Below are 12,469 nucleotides of genomic sequence, written 5' to 3' on the forward strand. Positions count from 1 at the left end.
AATCTGGTTATTAGGCCTTTATTAGATATATGATTTACATATCTTTTCTCCAATTCTGTGTGGGTTGTCTTTTTACCTTCTTAATAATGACCTTTAGCGTACAAAAGTTTTTAATTTTGAAGTCTATTTTTCCTCTTGTTGCTTGTGCCTTCAATGTTATGGGCACCCATCACTTAACAATGGAGATGTGTTCTGAGAAATGTGTTGTTAGGTGATTTTGTTGTGTGTGAACCACTTAGAGTATAATTAAACAAACCTAAGTGCTACATATAGACTTTTACCCACATAGGGTATATCATATACCCTATTGGGAACCACTATTGTGTTGTGCATCGACAGAAATGTTAAGCAATGTATGACTATGTTCAAAGATTAATTTCCAAATTCAAGGTTATGTTTCAGTCTCTTTAGTTTTTAACTTATATTTAGGTTGTTGATCAGTTTAGAGTAAATCTCAATATATGGTTTGAGATAGGTATCTAAGTTAATTTCTTTGTATGTAAATATTTAGTAGCTCTGCAAATCTACTTAGAATTCTTCTTTTTCTTCTCTCCTCCCTGGCCTTTTTTATCTTAACTCTTCCCCTCTTTCCTTCCCCAGACAGCCTTTCTTTGTGTTTCCAGCTTCTTTGTTATTCTGGTATTTTCATTTTTGAGTTTTTGTTGTTAGGGGTCAGCAGGTCCCTATGTCCCAGAGCTTTGGTGGAAATCACTTGGGAGAAAGCAGGAGCAGTGGTATTATTGTAAGTGCTTCTTGCAGAAGATTCTTACAGCAATCCTTGTTTTGTTTCCTCTATGTAAAACTGTTGGTTTTAATTTTTATCAGCTGCTGGAGTCAGCACAATTAAGAGTTTACTTTTTTTAAGAAAAATATTTATTTATTCATACAGAACTGGGGTACAAGCCAGAGGTGCAGGGGTGGTGAGAGGATTCATCAGAGACAGAGTGGGGAGCTGAACAGGCCTACTGGTGAAGTACCCTGCTGAGGGAAGCAGCAGGAGAGGTCTGTCCTGCCATGTGGATCACCACGGGGGCAGGGGATCGAACTCATGCTGAAGTGGCTTTAGCTTCTTAGTGCTGTGCTTTAACCTGCTGTGCTTTAACTGCTGTGCTTTAACCAGCTGTGCCACCAGGGAAGGCCCAATTATGTGTTTATTTTTTCAGGTGCTATTGCCACTTTAGTGTTAGATGTGGAAATTGTGATTTATTAGGGTCATGTTATATGAGGCATGATGTGTATTACTAATGACATTGCTATTTTTTTAAATTTATTTTTATTTGTGCAGGCCAGAGGCTCAGGGACGGTGAGAGGCTTCACCAGAGACAGAGTGGGGAGCAGAACAGGCAGATTGAGGAAGTACACTGCTGAGGGGAGCAGCGGGCGGGTCAGGAGAGGTCTGCCATGCTATGTGGTCACCTCCAGGGCAGGTGGGAATCGAACTCATGCTGAAGTGGCTTTAGCTTCTCAGTGCTGTGCTTTAACCCGCTGCGCCACCAGGGAGGGCCGACATTGCTATTTTTAAAGAAAAAAATTGATGACATTTTCTTTCATAAGTAAAGTATGATAAAGCATATTTGTTGGGGTTGGGGAAAAAGTTCTTTGCTCTTTACCTGTTAGTCTTTTCCTAGATCTGTAGTAGTCATTAGCATGAAGTGCTTATTAGATTCTTGGAGGAGTTTGGAATAGTTTATCTAACATGGTATTTCAGTCTAGTCTTTAAAATATTTCTTTCCAAGACATATATTGGATGGTGCCACTTCTATGTGGAGTACAGATAAACAAATCAAAGGGTCAGATAAAACCAAAATAGTACCAAACCCTAGAAATAAGACGGTAGAATTGAGGTTATTAGAGAGGAAGAAAAGAAGGGGCCTGATGAAATATGGTAGAGGACTAGATGTTGGGATGTGATAATACACACTTGCAACATATGATCCTGTACCTCCAAATCATGTGTAGCTTTGTAAATCAATTATTAACTCAATAAAAACAAAAATTATCTTTTCAGCTAACAGAAGATGAAATTGCAACTATTCTGAAATCAACTTTGAAAGGACTGGAATACTTACACTTTATGAGAAAAATACACAGAGATATAAAAGCTGGAAATATTCTCCTCAATACAGAAGGACATGCAAAACTGGCAGATTTTGGAGTGGCTGGTCAGTTAACAGTAAGTATATTAAATTTGGAATCACTTTTGGTTTTTATTTTTTTGGGAATAATCAAGTAACTTTATTGTTCTTAGGGAGATGGAGCCATAGAGTACTTATTACTTTTATTTAAAATGTAAGAGACACTGATCGAATCTGAGAATGTTTTATCAAAATGCTTAAATGTTCTAAAAGGAAAGCTATACTGATTACATTTTGTAGCCTTTATTATTTTAGTACTGCCTATAATGATTATCTTTAATGAAGGTAGTTGAAAAAGTAACTTGCGAACTTTTATTTCATAATTCAAAATTCCTAAATGTCATATTATAGCTAGTTGAAATTTTGTGAAATTAGTGAATTTCAGATATATTCTGAAGTATTTGTGACTTTAAGCAAAGTTTAAAAGAGCTTGTTGACAGGTTTCTGTAGTTTTTTGTAGTATATTTATGCTAGCTATTTATGTTTTTACAGGATACCATGGCAAAACGCAATACTGTGATAGGAACTCCGTTTTGGATGGCTCCTGAGGTAATTCAAGAAATAGGCTATAACTGTGTGGCTGACATCTGGAGTCTTGGCATTACTTCTATAGAAATGGCTGAAGGAAAACCTCCCTATGCTGATATACATCCAATGCGGGTAAGAAAAGATAGCTTGCTAAAAGTGTGATGTTGTGTTACAGTTTTGTCATGTGAATGTAAGTAAATTTAAATTAAATAAATTCACTTGAATTTAGGTTCTGTGCAAAAAATAGCAAAATTATCTTTTAAAGATTCATTGCCATTAGGTTTTCCTCCCATATTCCTAACCTTAATTGTGAGGAGTAAAGTAAAGGGCATAGTTCTTTCTATTTTCCTCCTTCAAAAACATAGCCTATGAAATTTGCCCATGCTTCCGATAAAAGAAAAGCTCGGTAAATCTACATTCTTTTATCAATTCACTCTTTTCTCATTGTCTCAGGAGAGGCATGGGAAAAAATTGATTCTTTTCTTCCCTCCCTGCAGATTCTGCTTTCCCATGTTAATGTTTCTCCCCCTTTTCTTTTCTGGTCTGACACTAATATTTTAAAATTCCTGTTTTCTAATACTGCTGTGTATCTGTACATGAACTACTCTTGTTTCTTTAGTTAGTGCTTAGTGAGAGAATTGAATTTCTTTTTTGAACATACATGCTTTCTTTGAACTCCTTTTTCAAGGGAATTTTTGAGTTTTAAGGATTAGCATACCCTGATATTCAGCTATAATTGCTTGTGCTTTAGATTTTGTGTTGATGTAATTTTTAGGTTTATTAATGTGTGAATCTCAATTCATTTTAGGTAAGTCAATTTATCTTTGTAAATTTATTGCCCTCTAGTGGCTGTAGCCACCCCAAGAAGTAAAGAATTTAGAAATGGAAGGGAGAAGACAGAGAAAGGAAGGAAGAGAAAGCAAGAGTGTCTATGTATGTAGACAAGATATGACGTCAAAGTGACTTGAGAAATGTGTGAAGTAAATAGATGGGAGGGAAAAAATGCAACATTTTAGATCTGAAGAAGATTACATTGAAATGATTATAAAACTACTGGTAATAGTGTATTACTTGGAAAAGACTAAAAAAATTTGGTTGGTGCTTAAAGAGATGTCTGAATAGTGCAAATATGTATCATCTTTTGCTAAAGTGAAAAATGAAAATAACATAAACTGCTTGAAAATAATGTCAGCTTATATCAGCCACACATTCTTATTTCCTCTCTGATTATTAGTTATCTGTGGTACTTTGTAGTTCAGATAGTTTTAGGGTCGTCCTCAAATTTGATGTATTTGAGTTTGAACTAGCAAGGGTAATTCACTTGTTCAAGGCAATCTAGCAAAGTTCCAGTGCTAAGATTTAAACTTAGATTTGTATTGTTCTGCTTCCTCCTTATATAAATCTTATTTTTTCCAAACTAATAGTTCAGCACATTAAATTTGTCGATGAGATAGTTCCTCTAGCAGATAATGAATTGTAATATGTGATCCTTGCCATCCATGATCTTCGGGATCTTAAAATATCAGTTGGCAGTTTGAATGAATACATTCATAATAGGAATTTAATGTTCTCTTTAAAATTTTGTTTTCTTTTTTATCTGTCTTCCTACTAGCAATCTACCCATCTAGTCAGTTAGATCAGTCAGCCAGCCAACAGACTTTCTAGGACACTCATTATGACCAGTTTAAATCCTATCTATTTTTCTAGTCACAACTCAGATTTTATTGTTTAATAGAGCTTTCTTTTTATTCATCACCTAAGTATATTTCTCTTTTTTCCCCACAATTGGAATGTAGGCAGTTTTGACTTTACAGTTTTTCAGACAGTTTATTCAGTCTGGTACATTTCAAAATATAGTATGGATTTAAATTGTTATTTAAATTAGGCTATCATTATTTAACCTTGCTTGTTTGTAAATGGTCATATAAATTAGAACATGAGCTATAAGTAGTAGGAAACCAGCAAGGTCATGTGGCAGATATATTTTATAAAATTTGAATTTTTCCTGAAACCTAAATTTTATTGTAGGTAACAAAGTTCCTTGAAATATGACATATTCACTTAGCTTGTCTTTGAGAAAATGTCTGTCAAATAACCAAATCTGAAAATCCATATCTTTCCTGTTTTTTTTTTTTTTCCACATAAAAGAGGTATTCCTTGAGAAATCTCCTGCAAACTCCTGGGAATGCAAACTAGTACAACCACTATGAAAAACTGTTTGGAGGTTTCTCAAACTGATAAAAAAAGAGCTTCCATTTGACCCAGTAATCCCACTCCTAGGTATCTACCCAAAAGACACAAAAACACTGATTCAAAAAGACACCTGCATCCCCATGTTTATTGCTGCTTTATTTACAATTGGAAAGACATGGAAACAACCCAAATGCCCAAAAGTAGATGACTGGATTAAAAAGATGTCATACATACACACAAAGGAGTATTACTCAGCAGTCAAAGAAGGTAAACGCATGCCTTTTGCAGCAACATGGATGGAGCTGGAAAATATCATAATTAGTGAAATAAACCAGAAATAAAAGAAAAATATCAGATGTTTTTACTCATATTAGGAGCATAACAGACCGGGGGTGGAAAATTAATAATAATGAACAACTATATACCAGAGACATTTTACAGGGATGGAGTGGGGACTGGCATCAAAAATGGGGTAGAGGGAGTGCATGGGTGAATTGGTGATGGAAAGTCCATGGGGATTACATCTGAGATGGAAGAAGGCACAAAATAAAAACTATTACAATAAAAAAAAAATTAAAGAAGAGGTATTCCTTGAATCAGAAAAGTTCCAGCTTCTTATCTTGCAATTCAGTCATACAAATACTTGTCCTCAAGTAGTGTTCTTTTGTATGCAGGCAAGTACTGTATGTATATTTCCCCATTAGTTACACAGATTACTAAAAAGATACATATTGAAAATTTAATGACATATCTTCTGTTTTATGAACGTTTAGGACGGTTTGGTGGGGGAATGATATGAGAAGACAAAAGAAAAAAGAGAGAAAAAAGATACCCAGCTAAATTTGAAAAGTGAGAGATGGAAATGTCATCAAACCTAGTTTGTGGGCATTCTTTTAGCAAGCTAAACAGTGGAATGGATTACATATGACCTTGATCCCAGTTTTGAGTTTTGGTGAATGGGTGTCTTGCATGGTGTGGTGCAGGGATTTTGGATGCCCTTAGCCCTTTTCTCCTTCCTTCTTCTCTTAATCCCAGAAATGTTGCTTAATAATGTTCAATAGTTTTGTAAGAATTTTACTTAGTTGACTTGTCTGCTGTGTAAATTTCAAGTATTTGTCTTTGTCATTTTGATTTATTTTACACATAATTCCCTTTAAACTCCTTTCATTTTGTTGTCAGTGGCCACTTTTTACCTTTCTTTGTGGTTGAATAGTATTCCTTTAGTGTAGTTATACCACATTTTCTTGATCTAGTATTCTGTTGGACATTTAGGCTGCTTCCATGTTCTAATTATTGTAAACAGTGCTACAATAAATGTTGTTGCATAAGTTTTTTGAGTTGATAGTTTCCTGTTCGTTGGAACAGTTTAGTTTTTTTTTTTTAACAGTTCATTTTTAAATCATTTTGTACATTTTTTTTTCATCTCAATTGTAGTCCCCATGGGTTTCCCATCACCAAGTCACCCATGTGCCATCACCATAGTCCCGTGTACTTCCTTCCCCCACCCCCGTTTTTGATCCCATTCCCCACAAAATGTCTCTGTTATATGGCTGTTCATTTTTCTTATTATTTTCTCGCCTGGTCCATTATACTCCTGCTATGAGCGAAACCATCCAGTATTTTTCTTTCTCTTTCTGGCTTATCTCACTAAATTTGTTTAGTTTTTTAAGGTAAATACAGATTACTTTCTGAGATGCCTCTACCAGTGTGCATTCCCACCAACAGAATATTGGAGTTCGTTCTTTGCATTCTTTCCAGTGTATATTGATATGTTCCATTCTCACATGTGTGAGATAATGGTTTTTAACTTGCACCTCTTTTACTAGATGAGATGATGACATTTGTCCATGTGTTTATTAGATTAATTGATATGATTAAATTGGAAATGACCAAGTTGATATTTTCTTTAATCATTACTGAAACAGAATACGATTTTTGGAATGCAGCTATTTTAAGTAGGAATTTCCTAATAAATAGAGCTTTTTAAAAAGACTGAATTTGTTTAAATGGAAGAGATGAAGAAAATTTGTTAATTTTGATAGCGCTCTGCTTTTTTTTTTTTTTTTAAGAGAGACAGTATATGCAAACCAAGTCTTTACTATGATAGATAGCAATAATAATCGGTCTAGAAAAGGGCAACGATGAAATATTCATTGAAACATCTATAGCTTTGAAAAACAGGAGAGGAATGAAATGTGCTTATAAATTTACATCCAACTGTTAGCTTAAAATTTATGACTGGCCCTCCCAAGTGGCACAGCGGGTTAGGATGCAAGCTAGAGGCAGCCACTTCAGTACGAGTTCTATCCCAGGCCTTGGAGGTTATACACATGACGGCAGACCTCTCCTCACTACCCTCTGCTCCCCAAGGCAGTGTATTTCAGTTGATCTGCCTGTTCTGTTCCCTACACTGTCTCTGGTGAACCCTCTCCTCCCCTGCCCCCATATCTCTGGCCTGTACCCCAGTTCTGTAAGCATAAATAAGCAAATCTGAAAAAAAATCAGTAAATGAATCATTTCATTTTCCTAAATGTTCAACACTGACTGTATCCTTCCTCCAAATCCATGTGCTTCATTCCACTAATATTACCAAGACTACATTAATTCTTTTTAACAGGTTTGCTTTACAAGTTTTTGTCTTTGGTTATCCATTATTCAGCATAATGAAAGTGGTAAGGAAAGAACTATTTGAGTTAGCCTAAGAATAGCAATGAAGATTTCCTGACACTAACTGAAGGAAATAAAAATCAAACTAAAATTTTACTTCTATACAGTGAGTGTTTATTACCATTTAAAAGTAAGATAATGTGTAATATATTGTAGTATAATGGGTAATATAGTACATTTTGTGAAGATTTCTATCAGTTGTGATTTAAGAAGACAATTGAAGACGTTTGACACGTTAGAGGAAATTCCTCTTTTATAAAGCTTGACAGTCCCTGTTTAAGAGTAAATTAGACATTATTTTATACCAATAAGAGGTCTTTATGTGTGTGGATATCCTCAAATCACTTACTTATGAAAAAAAGAGCCCTATAGATACTTTTAACACAGAAAATTTACTTTTGATAAATGATGTTATCTTCCTTTGTGAACTTTTTCCTTAACCTTATTATTTTTTCAGCTGGTCTCTCCACTCTCCTCCTGCCCCATATTTGAGAGAAATAGCATTTTTATTTATTTATTTTTAATGTTTTTTTTAATATTAGTTGATTTTTACATATTTTTGTGCATTTTTCCATCTCAGTTGCAATCCCCTTGGGTTTCCCATCACCAAATCACCCATGTGCCATCACCATTGTCCAGTGCATTTCCCTCCCCCCACTGCTTTGATCCCATTCCTTGCTCCACCCCCACAAAATGTCTCTGGTATATAGCTGTTCATCATTATCATTATTTTCTCGCCTGTTCTGTTATATTCCTGCTATGAGAGAAACCATCTGGTGAGAAATAGCATTTTAATAAGTCCAATAAATGCTCTAGTATATGCAAGTTTAAAACACATGAGGAGGAAAAAAAATCACTCTTTGTAGTACTTATTAAATGATAAAGCTGCTCACAGTTGTTTTGGTCCATTGCAAATCACTTGGGCATTGTTCTTTTCACAACCAATTGTATTCCTAACTCAACTCAGTTTCTTGGGAAAAATAATGAAGGCATAAAAAAATGCGGTAATGTCATCTAAGGAGTGAAAACTGACTAAATCATTTTTTAAAAAATAAATTGGTTAACAACAAGTATATAGTTCAGAAATATATGATCACATCTCATTATGTGTATATTGTAGTGCCATACTTGTCACCAAGGCACTCATACCCTCCACCACAGTCCATTGAGCCTTCTCTCCACTTTTATCTCCCCTCTTCCTTTCCAATACAATTTTAGGGTTTTTATTGATTTGGTTTTCTCTGATTTGTTTTGTTTTGTTTTGTTTCTCTGTATACTACATATAAGCAAAACCATCAGATATTAAGGTATTTGTTTTTCTCTTTTTTGCTTATTTTGCTTGGCACATTCCCTTCCAGTTCCATCCTTTGTTCCTTTTTTTTTTTTAAACAGCTGAGTAGTGTTCCATTTTATATCTAGTCTATATACTTGTATCTGTATACCTATACTTATATGTCTTTATCTGTTTATTTCACATTTTCTTAGTCCATTCATCTGGAACACTTATATTGCTTCCAAAACTTTGCTATTGTAAATAGTGCTATAGTGGATATAGAAGTGCCTATCTCTTTAAATTAGTGTTTTTGCATTCTTTGCATACATAGTGGGGAGTGGAATTGCCAGATCATATGGTAAATCTATTTTTAATATTTTGCATTACCTCCATACTGTTCTCCATGGGTATTGGACCATTCTATATTCCCACCAACAGTAGGCTATATCTATGTTATCAGTAGTACAGAAATTATTATAATATTTGTGATTCAGCAGTAATGACAAAATGAAAGAAATACATATGTTAATGTGTGGCAGGGAAGTTGGCCTTTTGTTGCACAGTTAGAGTGTATATCAGCTGTTGTACATTGGTTATTTTACATCAGAGAAATTAAATGTCATCTAAGTATGCATTTTGGATTTTTCAAACCAAGTTCCCTAGAATTTTTTCCTATATTTTTTTACTTCTATTTCTATATCCTACAAATATTTAGCGCATGTTTATCATGTACCAGTTGGGCTTGAGGTTATAATGAATACATAGAACAGCCATGCTTCCTGTTCCTTTGGACTTCCACTTTAGTGTAACTAGAATCTAATGGTAGATTTGTTTAGCTTTGTGTGTGTGTGTGTGGGGGGGGGTGTGTAGAGATATATTCCAATGTTTAGAATATAAGACCTACTTTGTAACAACCTTACTCAATAATACGTATATTTTAAATTATATAGGATCATGTGCTTGTAGTTGAGGATTTTTTTATTTTGTCATTGTATATATCACTGTTTTTCTCCTTTGAACTTTCCCTCCTCTTTCTTTTTCCCTCTTCTTCCCATTCCCACTTTTACTTCCTTTGACTTTTCTGTCTGATAGTGCTGCTTCTCAAATGCTTATACTCTTTCTGCTCCACCTTTACTTTTCTTTCTCTGTGCTATTCTCTGTTTTCATACTTCTTTTCTTTCCTATCTTTCCCAGCATTTCTTGATAATTATTTTAGGTGATAATTTTGATTCTGGTAGTCATACTTTGAGATCAAAAAATAGCCAAGAATGTAGAGGAATGGGGCAAATTTGGTCATTGGAGAATTTCAATACTGCTTCTAGCACATATGGTTTTTCACTCTGTTCGAAAGCTAGAGTTTTCCTACTTTGTGGTCCTAATACATATGGGAGTCCCAGGGATTCCAGCTCCTAAGTTGGGGATTAAGGTTTATTACAGTGACAGTTTCAACCTTTTCTGTCCGGTTGAAGTTATTATTCTTGAAGAGATGAACACATAAGGCGAACAAAATAAACATCTCATCTTCTCTTGGTTGAGTCTACTGGCTTCACCCCTGAGGGCTTCACAGGAAAGACAATTCCCACTGTTAATTGATATTTAAACCTTGCTGTTCATGGTGCCAACTGCTCTGTAAACATGATTAGTTTGGTAACTATTGAGAAGCAATCATCTTTTTCCTACTGACATATAAATTACGTTGAATATGAATTATAGTTTGGAGACATGTTTCCATTAAGTACTGCTTAAAATAAGAATTATTGAGAAATAATAGCTCTACAAGCTGTCTTTTAAAGATTTTAACCTGGGATATGACAAAGACAATATTACTCTATTTTCCTGGGAGCATTTAAAGCAGTCAATTTAAATTGATTTATTAATAATTGAAAATGGCATGTTATTTTAGGCTCTTTTGACTGTGATGCACAGTGTGAATTGCATTTCACAGTGTGGTCCATTGTATACATACATATTGTGCACATCAGTGTACATGCACACACCACATGGACGTACACAACCTGAAACAAAAATACAGAAATCACAGTCATGTTTCATCTTTCTTGTTTTTGTTTTTTATAAAAAATAAGAGTCCAAATCTATTAATTGATCTCCTGATCAGTGTAGGTGTGTAACTTGCATTTGTAAAGCAAAAATCACTGAACTAGGCTTGGAAAACTGAATTCTCCAGTGTCATAATGTTTTATTGTTGATATATAGTAGTGACCTATTGTTTGAGAATTTTGTGTCCTGAAACAATTTTTTGTTCTCAGTCTGTTTTCTTTGGAGTTGTAAAGATCAGATAATATAAATGGCCAATATATCTAAAATATTAAATACTGTTGAACCATTTGGTAGCATTATTGAGTTACTTTGTGTGTCTCACATTGAGACTATAAATTAGTTCACGGTCTTATAAAGGGGACCTGCTTAGTAGTACATACCATTGTCACTTATGGAGATTTTGGCCATAGAAAACATCTGGCAATAGCTTCATTATCACCTGACTTTGTTTTAGAGTATTCAGTATGGTTGGAGAAAGTAGGAACTTATACAGTATTCAAAGGAAATTCAAAGGGGAATCTGCTGATAGCTTGTAAGCTCTTGCTCATGACTACTGAGATGACTTCTGTACTGTCTGATGTAAACAATATGGAAATAATGAGCTCCTGAGAACAGAGATATATATGGACTTTCTCTTTTCTGACCTCAGGTCAGATACTTTCTACTTCATTTTCACACATACTAGCCCAGCAATGGAAACCATGATTCACATGAGAGTAGAATATGTTTTTTGGGGGGCAGAGAATGCAATCACTAGGCTTTCTGAAATTGCACTTAAATACTAGTGTCTTGCTGGTGAGTATTTTTCTTGGGAGAGTGTGCATGATTTTCATCAAATGAAAATAAAGGTTCTTTAAAACAAAGATTTCTAGATCCCAAAAGATTGAGAATTGTGGCTCTCAATATCACTGACCCTCAGGAATTTCATGTTATTTTGTATATTAAGGATATGGTTTTGTTTACTATTTACTCTGTCACAGCATATTACTGGTCTGTGTTTAGTCTAGAATGAGAAATTTATATATATATATATATATATACACACACACACACATACACATATATATATAAGGTATCATATATATATATATATCATCTATATGTATGTCATCTATGATCCACATCACTTTTAAATTCTGAGGTTAATTTTAAGTATGTCTAGTTATTGTGAGAAGTTCCTCCTGTGACTGATTAAAAACAAGCTTTCTTCCTCAGAATTCTCTAATCAACCACTGTACGGCTTTCTTTTTTTAAGCACCATTTATTTCAGTGACGAATGTTGAGGTCAGCCTGCATTAGGCGGGTGACAGTGCATCAGAGGAGGTATGGTTCTGTCCTCTGATTCACATATTCTATACCTTCTTTATGACACTTAACTTGCTAATACTATCATTATTATGTAGTTGTCTTATTTCCCCTACAAGATAAAAATTTTAAATGGAAATGTTTCATCTTTGTTTGTGAGCCTAGCAGAATGACTTAATTAAGAGAGCTAATAAATATTTTTGTTGAATGTGTGCTAGATTTCCTATATCAAAGGTACTTCTGTGGTATTATATTGAAATCTGGCAAGCTCATAATTCTTCTTTCTTAAAATAATAAATGTTGTACTTAG

General features: G+C 34.3%; 1 protein-coding gene across 4 annotated transcripts in view; it reads left to right on the forward strand.

The window, feature by feature from the left end:
* Positions 1–12,469, forward strand: part of STK3 (serine/threonine kinase 3) — a 211,910-nt gene that overhangs the window by 45,172 nt on the left and 154,269 nt on the right. For all 4 annotated transcript variants that reach the window (XM_004679699.2, XM_012723058.1, XM_012723060.1 and 1 more), the window contains 2 exons: positions 2,009–2,173; positions 2,628–2,795. In XM_004679699.2, coding sequence (XP_004679756.1) covers positions 2,009–2,173; positions 2,628–2,795 — 333 coding nt within the window. The remainder of the gene's footprint in view (positions 1–2,008; positions 2,174–2,627; positions 2,796–12,469) is intronic.

The sequence above is a fragment of the Condylura cristata genome, unplaced genomic scaffold, assembly GCF_000260355.1.
Source record: "Condylura cristata isolate star-nosed mole 26May11 unplaced genomic scaffold, ConCri1.0 scaffold00009, whole genome shotgun sequence".
Taxonomy (NCBI): Eukaryota; Metazoa; Chordata; class Mammalia; order Eulipotyphla; family Talpidae; genus Condylura; species Condylura cristata.